The sequence below is a fragment of the Panthera onca genome, chromosome A3 (assembly GCF_046562875.1).
Source record: "Panthera onca isolate mPanOnc1 chromosome A3, mPanOnc1 haplotype 2, whole genome shotgun sequence".
NCBI classification, from domain to species: Eukaryota; Metazoa; Chordata; class Mammalia; order Carnivora; family Felidae; genus Panthera; species Panthera onca.
This window is the reverse complement of record NC_138341.1, coordinates 21582560-21603044: the sequence shown is the minus strand read 5'-3', so window position 1 is coordinate 21603044 and position 20485 is coordinate 21582560. Positions and strand designations below refer to the sequence as shown.

The 20485-nt window shown below is 55.5% G+C and overlaps 2 protein-coding genes across 8 annotated transcripts in view; both read right to left on the bottom strand.

Annotated features, from left to right (window-relative positions):
• Positions 1-2487: 2487 nt before the first annotated feature.
• On the bottom strand, positions 2488-11003 carry TMEM214 (transmembrane protein 214). Of its 2 annotated transcripts, XM_060650736.3 has the most exons (17): positions 10797-11002; positions 9681-9880; positions 8977-9127; positions 8545-8679; positions 8205-8287; positions 7660-7765; positions 7469-7550; positions 6820-6921; positions 6319-6460; positions 5841-5932; positions 5517-5565; positions 5218-5331; positions 4929-5046; positions 4262-4358; positions 3903-4071; positions 3622-3773; positions 2488-3411 (listed from the first exon to the last, which is right to left on the bottom strand). In XM_060650736.3, the coding sequence occupies exons 1-17, from the start codon at positions 10939-10941 to the stop codon at positions 3285-3287; spliced, it is 2064 nt and encodes a 687-aa protein (XP_060506719.1). In that variant the 5' UTR covers positions 10942-11002; the 3' UTR covers positions 2488-3284. The 2 variants fall into 2 exon arrangements, with proteins under 2 accessions (XP_060506719.1, XP_060506728.1); XM_060650745.3 differs by lacking the exon at positions 2488-3411 and having other exon boundaries at positions 3661-3773; positions 4262-4383; positions 10797-11003.
• A 4136-nt stretch (positions 11004-15139) lies between these two features.
• Positions 15140-20485, bottom strand: part of MAPRE3 (microtubule associated protein RP/EB family member 3) — a 53801-nt gene continuing 48455 nt past the window's right edge. For 5 of the 6 annotated variants that reach the window (XM_078444860.2, XM_060650637.3, XM_078444859.1 and 2 more), the window contains 6 exons: positions 19615-19742; positions 18832-18977; positions 18017-18218; positions 16584-16738; positions 16314-16466; positions 15140-16069 (listed from right to left, as the gene is read on the bottom strand). In XM_078444860.2, the coding sequence (XP_078300986.1) occupies positions 16001-16069; positions 16314-16466; positions 16584-16738; positions 18017-18218; positions 18832-18977; positions 19615-19735 (846 nt within the window). In that variant the 5' untranslated portion in view covers positions 19736-19742 and the 3' untranslated portion in view covers positions 15140-16000. The remainder of the gene's footprint in view (positions 16070-16313; positions 16467-16583; positions 16739-18016; positions 18219-18831; positions 18978-19614; positions 19743-20485) is intronic. The other variant, XM_060650657.3, reaches the window with a different exon arrangement.

Here is a 20485-nt window from a genome sequence, read left to right as displayed (position 1 = left end):
ACTCTTCCGGGTTGTGTTACGTGTCAGCACCTTCTCCCTTTTGGTGGTTGCATAATATTCCATTGTATCACTATACCATTTTGTTTATCCATCTATTGATGGGCATTTGGGCTGTTCCCACCTTTTAACTTTTATGAATAACAGTGCTATAAACATTCATGTACAAGTTTCTGTGTGGATATGTGTTTTTATCTTGGGTGTATAGGAGTGACATTGCTGGGGTTTGTGGTAATTATATGTTTAACTCTTTGAGGAACCACCAAATTTTTTCCACACTGACTGAACCATTTTATATTCCCACCAGCAATGTAGGAGGGTTCTAATTTCTCCACATCCTTGCCAACGCTCTTCTGGATACTTTTATTATAGCCCATTTTCAACAAATTGAGCTCAATTATAAGCATTTTCCTATGTCCTTGGAGAGTCTTTGAAATCATCGTTTGAACAGGCAGGCATGCCCGTCTCCGTGGGAAACGCTCCACCCCAGGGGTGATGGCATTTGAGAAGGGACTGGCAATGCTACAGGTGAGTCTAGCGACACCATGTTTTGGGGTTAGTCAGACCACCCATTAAGCTGCCCTGCTGTAAAGCTGGCGCTATAGGTACACATCCAGAAACGTGCTTTAAGCCTTTTGGGAAGAAGTGTTTCAAATGAGTCATGTACCAGAACTCGCAGGCCCATACAGGAGTTGGTAAGAGATTGATAAAAGATAACCATACTCAAACTGCCCTTCGTTTTTTGGGGCATGTTATCTGTAGAACTCCAGCTGTGTAAAAAGTAAAGTTACAATGGCCAAATGTGACCTTCTGAGGCGTCAGGTGACTTCTGTTCCTCCAGTAACACCCGTCATCATAGGGTGATAGCCCACCTGTCAGCCTGGGTCTGCTCGTCTAGTCCACACTAGGTCGGTTCACCGGCTCAGCTTAGATGCTTGTGCATGGACAGGTCTGCCAAATGTGAAACTTCTGGGTGTCTGGTTTAGCTTTATTGGACAGCAGGTGCAGTGTTGGACTACTTCTCTTGACACCGGAGAAATTCTGGACAATTCCAATAACAGGTCAAACAATGGGGTTTATCAAATAAAGCCAATTAGGGTGTCAGTGTCCCTATGAAAAGCTGTGGAGGCCCCAGCCAACCTGATTACACGTTGTACCCCAGGATTCTAGGTCAGAAACTAAACAAACCCAGCAAGGTAAATCTCGTACACACTAGAAACCAACGCAGCACTCCTAAGTGGCGTTCTTTGATTTGCTGGATTGTGACAGTCCAGCAGCGTTGGTGATTCAATGTCATCATAGGACAGGGTCGTCATTTTACTTGTCCTATGCTGTTGCCAAGCCAGGTTCACAGCAGCCCTTCCTTCAACTTGCCTTGAATTCAGGCCAGTTAGAAGGATTTGCTGTTCTTAAGAATTGCACCTGTTTCTGATTGGGAAGAAGTGAGGTCTTGGGACCCTTGGACAGTCCTGCCTAGCAGTCCCAGACCTTAGCTGCCAGGTGGGTTTTTTCCCTTGGGAAAAATGTTCGTGGTCACCTGCCACTAGGAGCAGGGTTCTGCCCAACGTGGACTGTTTAACGCTCGACAGGGAAGAGTTACATCCTAACAAGGGAAGAGAACACAACGGGAGACGCCATTGTACTCATGACCTCACTTTGTGCCATGATTTTTCTACGCTGGCTACTTGATAGGCAGAGTCTCAGGGCAACAACTGAATGGGAAAGTGGTAGCTGGCCATCATCCTGCTGTCATCTCAGGGTTTGATGGAAGCAGGAACCAGCCTGGGGGGGTTGGAGTGGACAGCGCACCTCTAGCACTGCTTACATTTCAAACATTAGAATCTTGAGGTGAGAGTGGAAAGCCTGTGCAGCTCTCTTACGGTCCCCGGTCAAAAACAAAAAGGGGCTTTGGTGATAGGCCCTTGACTCGTGTGTCTTTTGGAGTCCTACATCTTTCACTCCTTGCCTTATAAAACTAATTAATAAATTAAGGTCCTGGCAAGGTGCCTGGCTGGCTCTGTCCGAGAGCATGTGACTCTCTGATCTCAGGGTTGTGAGTTCAAGCCCCACATTGGGCATGGAGCCTACCTAAAAACAAATAAAAATACAAATAAAAATAAAATAATAAAATAAAATGAAGGTCCTAGCAAGGAAGAGAACACCACCAATCACAGACCAAGAATTCCCCTAGGAAACTCTCCCTGCTTTTTCCAGCTTAAAATAGTCGAGCCAGTAAGGTAGGTGTTGGGACACGAATCATAGTGGCAAGTGAGACAATATGATTAGGGCAGCAAAAGGAGCGTCTGGAATCCTCAACAGGTCCAAGTTTAGAGTGATGGGCGTGAGCTTTCCCTGCCAGAACCTCCCCTGCAGCCAGTGGCTACAACCTCCAGGAGGCAGGGGGCCAAAGGAGAACACGCATATGCCCAGTGTTTCGCTGTCCCGTTCACAACCACGGGAATCCCGACGTGACGATGCGGACAGGAAAGCTGGCAATCACACCGGTGTCCTTTATTCCACCCAGTAGGCATACCCAGGGGCCACATGCTGAATCCCATCTCGATGGGCTGCTGGAAGGTTCACTGGGCCCGAGGCACACAACCACCTGGGCTTTGCTCTCCAGGCAGACGGTAGGGCTGGGCGGCAGAGATAAGCTGAACCTTGAGGCAGAGTCCCCCAGCAACAAAGGGGAGTGGAGAGTAAGGAAGTAGGACCATGATGGAGGAGGGGCAGTGAGGGGCCTCAAAGGACTTAAGTTGGGCATTTGGAGGTGAAAGGCCTTTCCGGCCAGCCCTCACGTCCACCGACAGTCACGCCCAGGCTGTGGGTTGAGGCGAGGCCGCTGTCGCCCACTACGGTGCTATATTCTTCTGGAGGCCCCTCTCCTTGTTCCACCGTGACCAAATTCTGGGAGCAGGAATCACTCATCAAAAGAATGCAGATGTCACTCAGTGGAGTCCCACCACTTTGGAGAGGAGCTGTTTTGGGGCTTCGGAGATGAGATGGAAGGAAGTGGAGAGCAGGAGACCAGAACGGGCTACAGAGGCTACCGGCCTGAGGACAGAGGCCGGGAGCTACATGCAACAGGGCCAGGCAAGTGTTCAGTGGGATCAGGGGTAGGAGGCTGAGATGCCTCTGGGCTCAGTCCCCACCAAAGGTAGAAGAAGTGGGGCAGAGGCCACTGGCCACTTGCCTAGGAGACAGAACTCGGGCGCCAAGTAAAAAAGACTCCTTTGCGGAAACCCCCCAGCAGTCTCCGAGGGCTGCCCCAGACAGGGACGCGGGGCCTATTGCTGGGATATCATGGCAAGTGCCCAGTCCAAGAAAGCCACGGTGATGTCCTGTAGGCAGAGCCAGGTCCAGCGGGCAGCCGCACTGAGCTGTGTCCTCACACAGTCCCAAGTCACCTCACCTCTGGGAGGAAAGCAGAACATTTGTGGGGGTTGGGAGGTGGTGTCAAGTCACAGGGTCGCAGCTCAGACCCACAACCCGCATCCCGGAGTCGCCGAGGGACGCTTGACCGCTGGGGCGGGGCACAGGGAGAGACTGGACGGAGAGCCCTGTCCCTGGGGAAAGGGCAGGGGGCTCCGGGGCTCCCGCTGCAGCGCTGGACGCGGCTCTCACCTGCACGCCTCATGGCAGCGCTCCTGGGCCCGGGCCAGGGCCTCTAGCAGGACGTGCCACAGCGGCAGCAACACACTGTGGTAAAGCAGCAGGAGCAGCTCCCTCAGAGACCGGAGCAGCTGCATCAGGGTGTCGGGGAGCTGGATCTGTAGCTGGAGCACAGAGCATGGGGGCGGTTAGAGCACCGGGAGAACGCATCCTGGTCCTGAGGACCCGCTCCACACGGGGCTGCACCTTCCGGCCCCTGGGCAGACCAGCCATTCTCCCTGTATCTGGCTTACCCTCTGGGAGAGGCCGGCGAGGCTGTCACCAGCCCAGGCAAGGTGGGAGGCACAGTGGGCAGAAAGAAAGCTGACTGTGGCATTGGTGTGGGTCCAGGCCAGCTGCAAACCGGGCCTCACCACGGTCAGCAGGTGGGAGCCCCAGGCTGGCAGTGTCTCCTGCAGCCAGCTGTACAAGATGGAGGGGAAAAAGGAAGGCCGAGTTTCCTCAGACAGCTCGGCTCCCCTGAGAACAGCTGGGGGGAAGGAAGGCCTTGGGGAGGGAAAACTGCCATCGTTCCCGACCGATACCGCCACCACCTCGAACACCAAGCCCTCTCCCCGCCACCTCCTTTCTCCCCTCCCCAGGCGGAGCTCACCTGTAGCCTTGCAGGCTGTAGGAGTAGACCTTGGCACATACGTGCTGCCCAGCAGGCAAGAACCCAGATGATTGAAGCAACCGGCCAGAGAGGGAGGCTGAGTAAAGGGGGCCCGTGGTGAGCTGGGGGGCAAGGGGGACAGGGAGTGGGGAGACAGACACTACAGGCCCCAGAGCAGGCCCAGTGGGGGATGTAGCAGAACACAGCGTGCTCACAGGGCTGCAGAGCTGGCTCCAGTCTGCTCTGGAGCATGCTCGCTTGGAGGGAGGGGTGCAGGCCTGGGGAGCTGAGCCCATTTCTCCTGCTGGGCCGGGTGAATGGGAATGAGGCAGCTAGACAGGTGTCAGGAAGCCTGGGTTGAAGGGTCCACCCGTCTACTTACCAGCCGTGATCTGAAGCTAATTGGTAAATGTGACCCTCAATTTCCTCAGGAGTTAAAAAGGAGATAACACTTTCTCAAACAAGACCGTGCATACACAAGCATTTCTACACTACAAAGCAACAGTCCAATCTGAAGCGGTAATGTCACAGTTGTGGACAGAAAAGCCTGCCTGGAAAGGTTTCTTCTGTAGGATTAGGACAAGGCTGTATTAGGGGCAGTGGCCACTACACCTAGCTCCGTGCCTCACCCTCGTGCTATCTTCCTCACCTGCCAATCACTGCTTACCCTGGAAAGAGCTATGTGACCGGAAGTCATGGCACAGGAAACCTACGGCAAAGATCAGCACCAGTAGGAGCAGCCGTGTCCAGGGCAGCCGGTAGCCCCGTGCCTGCTGCAACAGGCCCTACGAGGGGAGGGGGAAGGACCGGTGGTCAGAAGGGAAGGGGGTGGTCCTCGCCTCCTAAGGCGGGCCTCAAGACAGGCCTCCTCCCCTCCAGGGACAGGTGGGGCGGAGAATGTGCTGAGCCACAGGTGTAGGACGGTGCGCGGGCTGGGGAGGGCTGGGTGCTGGTACCTTGCAGGCTGTGTCACAGGTGACGGCATCCTGGTTGTTGCAGCTGCCCTTCCTTAGCAGCTCCTGGTTGGTAAGCTTGAAGGACTGAATGGTTTCTTGCAAAGACTTCTGTGTCTATCGGATAAGAAAAGTCTGGGTTGAGAGGACAGCATTCAGTCTGTAAGGGAACCGAGCCTCCACCCTGTTTCACTGTCCACGCAGTGAATACAGTGCCTTCTCAGGGAGGGGGGCAGTGGTTGAAGGGTACGAACCCAGAACCCAGACGAGGCTCAGCCTGCCATGTCCTCCCAGCTCCTCACCTTCTTGGGAATCTGCTCCCAGGACCTGAGCAGGTGTTCCAGCAGCAGGCTATGGGGAAAGCACAACCCCTTGCAATCAGGGGGCCCACTTGGCCCTTCCCGTCCTTCCGTCCCCCTTTAGGCCCTGGCTCCTTCACTTCCCTCCCACAGTGGGCAGCTTCCTAGAGGCCACCCCAGCAACGTTCCCGCTCAATTTGAGAGGCGCGAACCCAAAGGACAGTGACAGATTTTCCCCTTCTACTTCTAGGCTAGGGACAGGTGGGGAAGCATGGATTAGGCTTCTCTGTATGGACTGGAGGTGGGCAGCCCCCCACCCCCACCTGCCTGGACTGTGACAAGTGCTTGGGGTACAGCTGCCTCCAGACACTGGCGCTGAGGGGGTCCACCGTCAGGCACTCGGTCAGGCTGCTCAGGAGCTGCATAGGGGACAGGAGAAACTGCTGGGGCCTGGGGCTGGCTGGAGGGGAGGGTGCTGAGAGGTAACCTCTGGCCCCCAAGTGGGGCAGCCCAGGCAACACACCCATCCCAGAGAATGGGGAAATCATGCCAAGACCCCAGAAATGTCTGAGAGGTCGTAACGGGGAGGCTGTAACTCCCAACCTAGAGCTTGAGCTGGAAGGTCACCCATCCACAAGAGGCAGGACATCAGAGACCAGCTTAGCTCCGTCCTCGTGAGGGTGGTGTGCGAGTGGGGCGGGTGGCTATCAGGAGCTAAGGAGGTGTCCAGGAAACGGGTCCCATGAAGGCAGGGACCTCACCAGCAGGTAGGGACCTCTGCAGCGGCCTCCCGCCACTTCCTCACCTCTTTCTTCATCTCAGGAGGGCAGCTAGGGGTGGCTCTGGACAGGAAGGAGGGGAAGTACGTATGCAGGATGGATTCCGGCCTCGCCCCAAACGCCAGCACCTTCAGTCGGGGGTAGAGCTGACACAGCTGCTCCTGCAGGCTGGGGTGGGGGTGGGGAGGAGAGCCAGGCACAGGCTCTAAATGGAGCTATGTGATGTGTCCCTTTTCCTGCCTGAGAGAGGGGAGTCGCTAAGGGCCTTATAATGGCAAGGAGTCTTTTCAAACACAAGAGTCCCTGGAAAATCTGTTGAAGTCATGGAACTTCTCCCCAGGAAAATGTCCATATGGCAATGATACTTGAGGGCCCACACAATCTCAGGAGGTTCACCGATCCCTTGAACCTTGCAGGTTGAGAATCTCAAATTTAGGATGGTTGGAGAAGAGGGGACAGGAAATATGTTGCCTGCTCCTGACTCTGCTGGGATCCTTCACAGCAGGTGTGCCCCAGGGTAGTCCTACCTGGGTGTCAGGGAGTTGTTGGGCATGTAGGCAAAGTCCAGAAGTGGGAAGAAGTCCTTGGGGCCAATCATGCCAAAGCCCTTGGTGAGGTTGGGGTGCATCCTATGGGGGAAGGAAGGAATAGACTTGTGGAGACTACCATACAGGCTGTGAACCCAGCTAAACCCGACACCTAGGGAAATGGGCATAAACCCTGCCCCACCCCCTACCCCTTAATAGCTTCTTTCCTTTCCTTCCTCACATTCTGATCGGGAGCGGCTGGTCCTGGTTTTCCTCACATGTATGGAGGCCAGGATCACAGCATCCCGTTTTGCTGAAACAGCTACTTTGTGTTTTTTTGTTTTAAATTTTTTAAAAAGTTTTTTTTTAATTTATTTTGAGGGAGGGAGCATGAGCAGGGGAGCGGCAGAGAGACAGAGACAGAGAGAGAGAGAGAGAGAGAGAGAGAGAGAGAATCCCAAGCAGGCTCAGCACCGTCAGTGCAGAGCCGGATGCAGGGCTCAAACCCACAAACCATGAGATCATGACCCGAGCCAAAATCAGGAGTCAGATGCTCAACTGACCGAGGTGCCCTCGAACCAGGAACTTTGGACACCATAAGCCTTCCTGGCTGACCCCCGCCACCCCCCCTCCCCCCCCAGTTACTCACAGGAGCAGCCGATCCAGGTATGCAATGGCGAAGGGAGACAGAGACTTGATGCCCAGCACAGGCAGCATGATCCCTAGCCACACTGAGGAGACAAAGTTCAGGGAGGAAGACTCAGGCTCGGACCCACTGGGGATGTTAAAAAGCTTACTGCTTCCAAGACCACCTTTCTTCCTGCCCCCCTTCTCTGTTACCTTTCAGTCCTTCAGTGAGGTTGGTAAAACCTGCTTGACCCAGGGCCCACATGATGGTCAGACACTTCGCTGGACGGCTCTGGTGAGACCTTAGCAGTTCCAGGAACTGAGGAGACCGGTGGGAAAGGCAGGTTGGGTTGGGGCAAAGCACCAGGAGCACCCCAACGCCAGGCAGGAAGAGATGTCAACAGGGAGACAAGGGACAGGCCACGGAGCAGTGGAGTAGTACAGGGTAGTGATTCAGAGCATGTGCTCTGGCACCAGGCTGTGGCCTTCGCCCATACTTTCCGCTTACTAGTTTACTAACTCTAGGAAAGTTACTGAACCCCTCCGCAGCTCAACCTTCTCCTCTATAAAATGAGAGTAACGGCAGTACCTACCTCATGTACATACAAAGCACATCCAGGGCAAGCACTAGCAGCATTAGCCATCAATACTGGTCTTACAGGGTCTTCTACTACCCCTTAACTCGGTCCAGAGTGTAGATTCTGCCCAGCCTCCCCAGTCCTAGCCTCCTGGTGTCCCCACCACCAGCCTGAGCTCACCTTGCCCAGGTTCGTGGTGGCAATCCTGGGCTTGTCCTGCAGAATGGCCTGGATACAGATGCGGTAACCATGTAGTGACTCCCCTGAAGAGACATGTGTTCTCAGACGTACATACCCTACTTGACATCCCAAATCTGAAATCTCCCTTCTAGCAGCTGTGAGCCCAGAACGCAGGCCCAGCGACTTCTAACTTTCTCTTTCCAAAAGAGTGTGGAGATCGGCACATTTCCCTGCTGGAAACAGAACCACCCAGCCCATCTGGAAGTAGAAAAATGGGACTAGTAGGTTTCCAAGATGGGGTGGGGGGGGGGGGCTAACCCTCACAGGGGGGCCCACTCACCTGGCGTCTTATCCAGTTCTTGCAGCATAGTGAACAGACAGTGGTCAAAAAAGAGCTCCAGAGACCCTGCAGCCTTGGCCAGTAGCCCTCGGATGATCCCACGCAGCTCCCGGTTTACCAGGCTGTAGGGATAATCTGGGGCCGACAGGCCTCCACATGAGTGCTAGGACCAGAAGCTTCTGCAGCTCTGTGCACTCCCTGAGGATGGGGAGTGCAGGCAGAGGCCCCCTGCACTGAGGCTGGCATCCTCCCTATCCCAGTGAGGCCCAGGCGCTGTCACAGCTGTTATGATTCGAGAACATCTCTGATTCACGCACAGGAATCAGGACAGGGTAGGGGCACTGGGCTCTTTTACTAACTCATGTGCTGACGCACAGCCCTTTCGGTGTTTTCTTGAACTGGTCGGATTTTGAGGGAGTCAGAAGAACTAACCGTGAGTGTGCTGGCTTAGAGTGGGTTCACTTAGAGGCGCTTGGAGCTTGTAGTTGAGATAGCTGGCCAGGTCCTTCAACCACACGGATGGGTTTCCAGAGAACACGCTCTGGCTCTTGTCTAGCTCTTTCTGCAGAGCTGCCACGTCCAGCTGCCAGGGACACAAGCCCCCCGTGGTGTGTTATGAGTGAGTACAGGGAAACAGGACAGAGGTGGGAAAACGGGTGAACTAGGTGAAGGCAGAAGAAAAAAGGGTTTCTGCTTTTAAGTGTTAAGTATGCGGAATGCCACAATATTGCTGCACCCGGATATTTGGGGAAAAGAGTACAGCTGGGATTGCTGATCTCAAGGCCCAATACTCTTAAGCCCTTCACACGTTCAAGGGGACCACATGGAAAATGAAACACTGCTGCTTCCACAGGGCGAGGAACCACAGCTGTTTCTCTCCCCTCTCCCCAGTATCCCTGGGTCTTCAAGGCTCTCCTTGCGCTAATCTAGGTTTCCCTAGAAATTTATTTCCGATCTGTCTTAAATGCAAGCATTCCACACCTTGGGATTTCTGCCCTTTCCCGAACGCCTCCTCCCAAAAGTAGTGTCTCAAATTCTGCAGGTCCCTCGGCGGCCACCGCCACCCCCTTGTTCTTTCATCTTCTCCACGCCTCACGTCCCTGTTGTCTCCCCACCTAAAGTCCAGGCACACTCACAGCTTTCAGTGCCTCCTCCAGGCTGCGGAAGCGACCCTGCTTCTGGTTTTGGTTGGCGAGGGTTGCCGCCTTCTTAGTCTGCTTCTTGTTCCCGGGTTTCTTGGGCTCCACAGCAGGGGGTGGAACTTGCTCCTTATTCTGCCGCTTCAGGATTCTCTCAAAGCCCCGCTCATAAAGGGTGCTTGTCGTCTGAATTGGAGCTGGGGTAATGACAAGCAGAGAAAGGGGGACCATCCTTGAGTCACGAGGGCCTCACGGGAACAGCGGCGCCTTCCCCCACATTGTCACCAAATTCGTCTCCAGTGGGGAGCCTGCCTCAACGCCCCTTCTTGCGTCCTGCTTAAGGAGCAGGGCGGGCAGCCCTCCCGGTTGCTTCTTTCAGTCATGGCAGCTCTTCAGTTCATAGGCTCTTTCAGAGAGGTGAGGCATTTCTTTATTAGATAAATCAGAGTACGTGGGAACTAGCAGAGGAGTAGGATACAGAGGGCTGGCTTCCTTGGTGAGTGGCTACCAGTCTGGGAGGTCAGGACTTTTCTGTCTTGGTTCCAGTGTGACAACTCTATAATCAACAAGTGGCAAGCTCTCTCCACTCTCCAGGAGACTTCGAGGAAAGAGGCGCCACTTAAATACTCGCTGGGTGTTGAGAATGAGTGGTGGGGTCGTTCCTTCCGCTGCCGGGCCCCCCCCCCCATCAGTCTCCCCCCCCCCCCCCACCCCAGTACCTGCTGGTTACTCAAGGAGGCGGCACCGAGCACGATGAAGCCGGCTGCCTCTCCCCAGCTCTCAGACATTGGCCCCAGAGGCCAGGCTAGGGCCGGGAACAGCTGGTAGGGTGTGTGCAGACAGCAGTCCTGGTCCCCTCTGACATGTGACCCCGGGAAAGGACACCTAACTCCACTGGGCCTCGGTTAACTCATCTGCGAGGCGAGGACAGCTCCCTCCTAGCGCTGTCTACCTCCTGTGAGACTCAAGAGGCGACGCACGGCAGCGCTCGCCGAACGGGGGGTGCCGATCGGCAGGACAGCCCAGGGGCTCGGGTGGCTGTTCGCTACCTCGCCGGAGGGGCAGGCCCGGGGCCGGGAGGCGGCGCTGGCGGCCGGCCGGGTGGGTACTCACGGGTCAGGTCGTATTTCCACACACCGTTCGCCTCCCCGAGAGCCCGGCGGTCCCCTCCGCCGCTTCTACCACTGCCGCCGGCCCCGGGCCGCCGCCCTTTCCTCACCACCTCCCAGCGCCCCCCACCAGCCGCCTTGGCTGCCATGGCTCCGACCCTCCCGCCACTGCCACCTCCCTGGGCTTTCCGGTCCGGCGCGGATGCACCGCGCTCTGCCACGTCTCCTCGCAGGGCCCCGCGGCGCGTGACGCCGACCGCAAGGCAGCCTGGGACTTGTAGTCTTTCGTTTTCGCCGCGTTATCTCTAGCAAGGTATCGGGTCGGGCCGGGCGGCTGGGGTCGCCTTCGTAGCAAAAAAAAAAAAAAAAAAAAAAAAAAAAAAAAAAAAAAAAAAAAAATCCACGCAAAGGCGTTGAGATGAGAGGCTGTTGTATTCAGAGCATTTTAATTGGGCATTTACTGTATGAAGGCCACTGCATTGGGTGACTTGGAAATTTAACCAATTGCGGTTTTCTTTGCTTTCTAGTGGTGCCAGAAAGGTGGAATGGAACATTCTCCGTACCTTCGGGGCGAGGTTGAAGATTACATGCTTTCTCCCTTCTAGGAAAGTGCTAGTTTTTTTCTTGTTAGTGGTTAAACTTTACGTTATTGGGCTATAAAAAAAAATCTATTGTGGAAGAACAAGGAAGAGGATGGAGCTTGCGGGTAGGGGAAGTGTTTGGAGGGCAGGAAATGAAGAGCGGTGGCCCCCGCTGATAGAAGAGAAAAGTCTGGGGTTCTGGGACCGCCAGGGCTGTTTCCCCTTACAGGGAATAAGAAAGAATGGCTCTGACCCTCAGTGCAAGAGTCAGTCCCAAGTCCCAGATGTGGCAGGGAGTAATCAAGAAGAGCCCCAGACCTGAGGAACCACTCAAAGAGGTTACTGCTGACTTTCTCTGTCCCTGGAGGGCCTTCAACCAAGCTTGTAGTATCATGTGAAACCTCAAAATGTAAAGCATCCCAGTAGGGGAGGAGGAGGGGAGGAGAAATGAAAGTAACTTATTACAATTAAGGAAATGTGCTGTTTCAGTAGGAAACAAGGAAATGTACACTCCTACATTTAAGGATGAGATTCACACCTGCCGTACTCAGGTACAAGACAGGCGAGGCCTTGTAGTAACAACTGATAGAGTCCAAATTCCTACAGGATGAACAGCTTGGGAAGTGATGAGGATATCCTAAGGATATCCTAAGGATAGGAAAGAGATTAGAGAAGACTTCCTGAAAGAGGTGGCATTTGAGATGGGTCTGGGGACAGGGAGAGTTTTCACTGGTTGGCGATCAGGACAGGTGCAAAGAACAGGCCAGCCGTATGGGTTTATTGCTTTAAGTGAAAGCCTAGAGGTGGGGCACAGCAGGGCAAAGCTGGGAAACTGGAAATAGTTCAGTGTGATGGTGTTTAATGAGATTTGGGAGGTGAAGAAGGGTGGAAAGCGATCTGAACCCATATGCTATGGTCTGCCAGAAATGTGGACTGGGAAGCCAGTGAGAAAGTGGCACAATCTACTGTTTTGGAAAAATAAGTGAGTATATGTGAAGGATAGGGTGGGGCGGGGGGAATACCTCCTGCCTGTCCTCTAGCCCCTTCTGGCCTGACTGTGGCTGACCTTGCCTCCGTTTCCTCTGAAATGGAGTGCTTTTGCCCAGGACGGTAATTGAGCTGCTCGTTCATCAGTTCATCTTTTTCAGATCATCGGTTTAGTTCTACTCGACCTCACAACAAGATCTCCTTTGCTCAACCCTTTTTGTGTCACGTGTAGGGTCACCGAAGAGATGTTCTTTTCTGAAGAGAAACAGAACGGGCGGGCTTTCCGTAGGGTCTGCCCCGTGGTGGAGGTAGTTAAAAAGGATGGGAGGGGCTTTCTTTTCTTTCTTTGGCACAGTCTGACCGCTCATTTGTTGTACCTTGGTATCCAGGGGTGAGAAGTCATTCACTTACTTTGGCGCTTCTGCACTTTCTAAGCACCTTCTCTACCTAAACACCTGGCACTGTGCCAGGGGGGCTAGAGGATTCACCTCACCTGCTTGTGAGGAACTCGAAGCCTGTGGGAGACAAATGTGGAGGCAGAAAATTATAGTTCACCATCTAAGTGTTCCACGAGGAAGAGACTTAGTATGATGAGGGTACCGGGAAGAGGTGGAGGAGGAGGCAGTGGCTTTATGTCCCTGAACTCTGGGCGTTCCAAGAGCAGCCTCAGACACTAGCCGTGCAGCGGACTTGGGCAGCTACCCACGTGGGGTCTGAGGGAAGAATCAAGATGTGGGGTCAAGCAGGACAGGTGGGTGTCTAGTGTGGGGGCAGGAAGGGTGAGCTCACTGAAGCAGTGTGACTTACCACATTAGATTTTTATCGCTGCCGTAACAAACTTGCCATAAACTTAGTGGATGAAAACAACACGTTTATTATCTTATAGTTCTGGAGGGCAAGAGTCTGGCAGGGTCTCACTGGGCTAACCTACGGTGTCTGCAGGACAGTGATCCATTCTGCAGGCTCTACGGGAGTATCTGTTTTTTCACCTTTCGCAGCATCGAGAAGCTGCCCGAGTTTCTTTGCTCAGGCCCCTCCCATCGTCGAAGCCAGCAGATTGAGTCCTTGTCACAGGGTATCACTCCTCTGCTCCCCTTCCACTTGTATGGACCCTGTGATTACACTGGGCCCATCTGGATAACCCACAATACTCTCCTTATTTTAAGGTCAACTGATTAGTGACTTAATTCCACTTGCAACCTTCATTCCCCTTTGTTATGTAACCTAACATATTCCAAGTTCTGGGAATTATGACCCGGACACCTTTAGGGAGGAGGCATTGTTTTGGCGACCACACCCACTTTGCTGGCGGGGTGAGGTCTTGGCCTGAAGATTAGGGCCACACAGAACAACTACTTTAACCTCTTTTTTTTTTTTTTTAATGTTTATTTATTTTAGAGAGAGACACAGAGAGACAGAGTATGAGCGGGTAAGGGGTAGAGAGAGGGAGACACAGAATCCAAAGCAGGCTCCAGGCTCTGGGCTGTCAGCACAGAGCCCGACGTGGGGCTCGAACTCACAAACTGCAAGATCAAGACCTAAGCTGAAGTCGGATGCTTAACCAACTGAGCCACCCGGGCACCCCTACCTCTTACAGTGTCTCCCTGGAATAATGGAGGGAAAGCCCTTTGAAGTTAGGCAAGGGAATTAAAAGTCATAACGATCAATAAAAGCAGGCAAGGAACTTGTTGGGAGGAGAAAAACAGAAGTAGAATAGGGCTAGAAGTATCTATGTGGGGGTGGGAGTCAAAAGGAGGAGGTGAAGCGAATGAGGAATGACCAGGAATGAACTGCTTCTCTAAGGCTTCTATCTGGAGTCAGTAGAGAAATGGCAGTGGTCTGGCAGAGGCTCAGGGAGCAGGGTCACAGGAGAAACAGTTCCAGTTTGATCATAATTCAGGATGATGAGGAAACACCTACAAGGACGACTAGCCTGCAGCCACAGAACACTCTGGAGGTCACACCTCCGTGGTCTTTGGGGATGAGCGCCGAATCGTGCGTCAGGAGGTCTGAAGTCTAATCTAGATTTTGACCACCTTGAGCAAGTCATGTCACAAGCAGGCCTTGGTCCCTTCATCAGTAAATGAGATGACTTTGTTTGATTGGGCCTGGTTCCCACATTCATCTCAGGGCCCTCGGTCCCTGGTCGGCTTCCGGGCCATTGGTTACGATGGCCCTTTGCCGGGGCACGCACCAGGAATGTAGGGCTGTGTGGATGACGTGAGGCTTCCTGACTCCTGGTTCCTCAGAGCTTGTTCGAAGAAGGAACCACTCGGGCACTGCTGTCCTAGGCTTCAGCACTCAGAGCTGCTTGCTCTTTGTAACCCACTCAGCTCTCTCTGTCACATAATACCTTGTCCCCAGCTGGATCACAGTTGTGAGGTATAGAACAATATGCGCCCTGACTGGCCCAAAGGAGACTGAACCAAAGCAACCCTTGGCCGGGCCCCCAGCCCGCCCCCAGTTACTGCCCCCACCCCCAGCCACTTTACTGGGTTGCCCATCGTCACAGCCATGGCCCCAAACTTTGTTCCTTCACGGGGATTGGGGCTTTGGGGCCTCCGTGAATTCCTTCCCTTAGAGCCCTGGCACCAGTGTTGAGAGATGGGGACTAGGTCAGAGCTGGCCTCTGAGGCCAAGCGCCATGGCAGTTTCTAGGCCTGACAGAGGATGGCAGGGCTGCAGTGCTCCATGGCCGGCACCTCTGGAGAGGGGAGTGCTCAGGAGGAGAAAAACATTGAGACCCAGGCCGTGGCTCGCTTGAGGGAGACAGGGCATGGACTTTTACCACACAAGTTTATTTAAATAAAAGTGAACACATATGCAGGCTGGGTGGCCCGAGGGGGCAGAGGTCGGGGAGGAGGGCAGATGGGAGGCAGACGAACAGGAAGGTCCAGGCAGAATCTGTGTGGTATGAACCAAGCTGCAGAAGGGGTGGCTGGGGGCCTGGGGGCGGTGCTGGGCTTCGGTGCTGGGGGCAGGGGGCCGAGGGTGGGTGAGCCTGGTGCCAGGAGGTCATTTTCATCCCTCACGTGCTCCCCCTGCCTCTCCCTGACCACCGGGGCCTCAGGCACCCCCCACTCGGTCCCCTTATTCCTCTCCCAACATCAGCCTTCCCCTCAACTACTGGGAAGTCAGAAGACAAAATAAATAAGAACGGGTGAGTCCTGCCGAGGCTCCCAGCAATGGGGTAGGGATGCCAAGCCAGGCACACTGCCCCGGAGCCCCGTGCTGTCAGCCCTGGGAAAAGAACAGGTAAAGTGCAAGGAAAATCCAGTAAGTAAAAATATACCAATGACTTTGTCAAATATACAGCTGCTGGCTGTCAGGGGAGCGGGCGGCTGGCTGGGGCGGGCGGCGGCAGCGCCACCCTGGGAAGTGTTGGCCGACACAGCGTAGAGACAACGGAAATAAATAGGGGTGGAGGGGTGGACAGAGGCCTCGCCCAGCGCCCACCGGGCCTCTGCCTGCTCACCTGCCCCGTCCCCACAAGCCTCGCTCCTTGCCTGACTCCCCAGTGCTGCGGCACTGACACAAAGCACCCGGCGCCGACCGGCTGTAAGGAAAGGATTATAATGTGGGGCGGGAGCAGGGCGGGGAGGCACGGCAGCCGTGCAGTCAGCCAGGGCTGGGGCCGCCCTCAGTACTCGTCTTGGTCTTCCTGTTGGTGTTCCTCAATCTCATCGTCCTCGGGGGGTGCAAATCCTTCCTGGAGGGTGGGAAGGGAGAGGGAAGTGGTGAGCCAGGCAGGCCAGGCAGAGGGGGAGACTTCTGCTGGGAGCCAGTCCCACCTCCCCTGCTGATCTCTGTGTGACCCTGGGCTCTGACTTCAGTGGGCTCTCCCCACCCTGTTCCCCTAGGCCCCTCGGGGTGCTACCCCTTGTGGTCTGCAGGGGGCAGGATGGGGAGGGCCCAGTGGGCCTGGGACATGAGCGAGTGAAGGCAGAGCTCACCTCGGTGGCATAGAGAATGCCTATGATGCCCGAGATAACAGGGCTGTTCTCACTTTCGTGTTCCTGGCAGATGAGCTCGATGTCTCGAAGTTTGCTGAAGTAGAAGTCACGCTCCTTCTCCAGCCCATCCACCGTCAGCTTCAAATCCAATAGCTGCTTGGGGACAAGGCGGTGTTCAGGCCAGAGGCCCCTGCCCCAGACTCCCCTTCCCACCCAAGGTCCTGGCTTTTGTTGAGGGCTCTCTCAGTGACCCTCGCCCACCCTACTCACCTGCTGATTGAGTTCGAGAATCTGGGCATCGGTCTCATGGCCGCCATTCCGGGCTGATGGGGGGTTCTTCCGGAGGATGCAGGGTGGGGCCACATTGCTCAGCCGGCCAGAGGTCTGCATGTTTTTGGGGCCTGTGGGGGACGTCCTCTGTGGAACTGCCCAGAGGAGAAAGGTCGGATGGGGCCACGTGAGCCCACGGCTCGTGGGGCCTGAGACAGCCTGGTGTGATGACTGCGGGGGCAGGCCCATGCGAAAGGCAGGCACTCTTGCCCTCCCCTCTTCGACATCTAGACCTCAAGCCATGGCCACACTGACACCACAGCAGCCGGGCAGCTCTTTGGCAAGCCTGGGAGAGCAGGGACTATAGGGAAGCAAAGAAGGTATGAGGTGTGGGGAGGGGGGGGAGCTGGCCTGAGGGAGAAGTGAGGGCAACCAGGAAGGAGGATTTGGGAAGTGGGTCTGGGAGGGTTGGGCCCGGGTTGGGCCCCTCTTGTACTGTCAGCCAGAGTCTGAGGAAAAGCAGCTGGTGCAGGGTCTCAAGTCTGGCACTTGCTGGGTCTTTCCCGACAGAAGCCCCACCCTCCCCGGGGATAAACCCAGTCTCAGGGCCCCTGCCCCTCCCAGCATCCCTGCCTCAGGATGGGCTCTGTGCTGTCTGCTGGGCCTGACTCCGGGACCCCGGCTCCTCCCCCACAAGCCCGACATGCTGAGGCCACTTGTCTTCTAGCTATGGCCGCTCCCTAGACAGAGCTGGCTGCTTCTAACAGAAAGCAAGCAGGTGAAGGGGGGGGGGGGGCAGGCCCAGGCGGGGCAGCAGCGCAAACAGAGGAGTGGCTCTGCTATGACGGGTTCAGATGCTGGGGCTGCTCCTTTCTCTTCCTTTCCCCAACCCTCTCACCCCCCAAACGCCCTATTGCTTCTCTCCCTTTTCCTCTTGAACCCAGACAAAGCCTCCTTTCAAAAGGTCATCTCTTGAGGACTCAGGGCTGTGGGCCTTTGGAATAGGGGAAGATCGGATCCCAATGGGGGAAGCTTGGCAGACTCCTGTCCCCGGGGGGCGTCCAGTGGGCAGGGGGCAAGAAGGGTGTGTGGTGCTGGCACCAGGCCCCTGGCCTGGATGGACCTGGACAGACGAACCGCGCCACATGCCGCCCCGTCATCTCAAGGCACAAAGCCAGTGCCCTGGGCCTCCCAGCACCACTGCCCCTGTGGCTGGTGCCGGTGGCTCTCTGTTTGCGGCCCTCTTTCCAGCCCTGTCCTCCCTACTGTGATTCCCCCTGGTCTGGGCGGGCAGCAGGCGGCGTCATCTGAACTCCGTGATAACAGTCTCCTCTAGGCTGGCAGGGCCGGGCCGGCGGCCCAGGGGGCGCTCCTGGCTGCGGAGCCATGCCGGTCGGCCCCCCACGCTCCCTCCCCCAGCTCGGGCACGTTACCTGCTGTGCCAATGAGTTTCTTGGATTTGTTGAAGATCTGATCACCTGGGTTAGGAGGGGGCGCTACGTCCTGGCCCTGCCGCGCCAGCAGAGGGTTGTAATCCTTTCCGTCATAGTTTGCGTCAAAGAATTTCTTAAACCACTGAATAAACTCAAAATTATCTTGGAATTTTCCTTTCACTAATTTCTCTACGGGAATTATCTGAAACAGACCACACAAGCAGAGAACTTTAGCCACCTGCTGCCGCAGGGCTGCCTTCCTCTGTGAGAGGGTCCACTGCTCTCAGGAAAGCCAGCTCCTGGGCTGCGGCGTCTTCCACCTTCTCCACAGGGCCCCTCCCTCGGCACCGGGAGCCGGGACGCTGTGGCCGGGCCTGGGAGCCAGAGACGGCCCTCTCCTCCAGGCACGGGAGGAGCCGGCTGCGGCCCTCGGTGCTGCCGCCGTGTGCCTGTGGGGTGGGGGTGCCGGAACCAGGGGCTGGGGGCCACTGAGGCAGTAGAGTGAGCCAAGAGACTTTCCTCAGGCCCTACAGAGAAGGACCTTAGTAGGAGCGGCGCACTGAGCCCCAGCTGCTGAGACAGACAGGGTCCAGAGAGAAGGAAGGGGAAGGAATGTCGGCAGGATAGGATATCAAGTGTGGGGGTTTTTCCACCATGCCTTGAGCTGGGGGAACATTCCCTCCGGAGAGCAGGGGGGTGGAGAGAGGCGTGAGAGCTGGAATGACCCCAGCAGCCCCTGCTGCCCCGGCTGGCGGGTCATCTTCTTCCCCAGGGTCACACAGCTCCTCAGGGCCCCCCGGAGCGCAGGCACCTACTTTGTCAACACCCATCTTCTTGAAAGCTGCTTGCAGCACCTTGAAGTTGTGGATGTATTCGTGCTCTAGTTTGGCCTGGAACTTCACCTTCCTCAAGTGCACACAGCCGGGGAAGAGCATGTCCATGAACTGGCAATAGGCTGCCCCTGGGGAGAAGCACAGCTGCCTGAGGGGGTCCCCTGCCTGGGCTGCTCCCCCAAACTACCCAGTCTCCTCTCTCCTTGTCCTGGCAGGGTCAGTCCTACGGGTGGGACAGATGTGGCCGGAATCCCCCCCCCCCCCCCCCCCCCGGCTTTCCCAGAATAAGAGCAACTACGACAGATTGATACGGTCACGTCAAACACTGCATACGTGTCATTTAATCCCAACAGCAGCCCTAGTTTGACAGGCATGTTCTCTCCATCTTGTGCATGGGGAAACTGAGACCTAGCGACTTGCCCAGGACTGCGCTGCAAGAAGAGCTGAGCTTCAGGCCCAGCGTGGCCAGGTTAGACCTCATGCTGTGGGCCGCTGGCTTCGCTGCCCGTCCTGGCTCTTGATACCCCACGGCCCCTGCCCTCCCGCAGCCCCTCCCCGAGCCTCTCCTGCTCTTCGCTTCGGACTCTTCCCATTCCACGAGACCCTCATTTCCTTTACCGCCACAACTGTGACTAGTTTAGGGCTCTGCTGCTCTCCTCCTCAATCCTAATTTCTGACTCCGTTCTCTGCTGTGGCCCTTCTGCCTCCCTCTCTCTCTCCCCTTCCCTCCAGCAGGGCCCACTCCCCCCACACCCAGGCTCCTACCTGAACAGAGCTGTTCTATCTTGGTATAGTTGAGGTGCAGGGAGTCATTGACCCATGCCAGCATATCATGGCGACTCAGATTTTCACTGGTCACGGACGTGGAGTACACATTGACGGCCATACCCCAGCTGCAAAGAAAGACGAGAGGCAAGGTCAGCATCCAGGGGCCTCGTGCTATTCCTTGACTGTAAGGACAGAAGGAGCTGGACAGTCCTGGGCGAGTGAAAAGCACCTTCCTCCAGACCGGCCTTGCGGTTTTCCCTCCTGGAAAACCCTTCAGGCATTTCCCTCTTCAGGCATTTAACGAGTGCCTACTATACACCAGACATGTGCTAAGAAACTGGTGATAAGATGTGGTCTCTGCCTCCAAGGAGTTTACAGACAGGCAAACCTTCACAGAAGGGAGTGGCAGGGCAGTGAAAGCGGCACACACGAAGTTAAGAGACGACACAAAGGTGGGAGTGATCTCTTCTGCGTGACAAGGTCAGCGAAGGCTTCGGAGCAGAGATGCTGGAGTCTGGAAGGACCAGGAATTTTCCAAACATGCAAAGGGATGGGGTAGAAGGGTACCGCAGGCCCAAGGACCAGCGAGAACAAAGGCATGGCTTATTCTGGGACTCTGAGTTGTTCAGCAGGCCTGGGGAGCAGGTTTTTGTGTTGGGGTGTGGTACAGTGAGGTTGGCAGGGACAGATTGCAAAGGGCTTTGTTTCCCACGAGGAGGAGTCTGGACTTTCTGTTCAGACAACGGGAAGCCATTAGAGGATTTTAAGCGGCAGTAACCTGACCAGATTTGTGTTTTAGAAAGCTGACCAATCTTGTCCTCTCCTTTGACTTGAAACCCCGTATTTCTGTGGCCGGTGGCCTGCTGGC

Excerpts from the sequence above, each read along its gene's own strand:
- TMEM214 (XM_060650736.3), bottom strand. The coding sequence starts at position 10,941 with ATGGCAGCCAAGGCGGCTGGTGGGGGGCGCTGGGAGGTGGTGAGGAAA. Across the intron at positions 9,881-10,796 it reads GTGGAAATACGACCTGACCC|CTCCAATTCAGACGACAAGC; the intron begins GTGAGTACCCAC and ends TCATTACCCCAG. Across the intron at positions 5,332-5,516 it reads GGGAGCAGATTCCCAAGAAG|ACACAGAAGTCTTTGCAAGA; the intron begins GTGAGGAGCTGG and ends CTTATCCGATAG.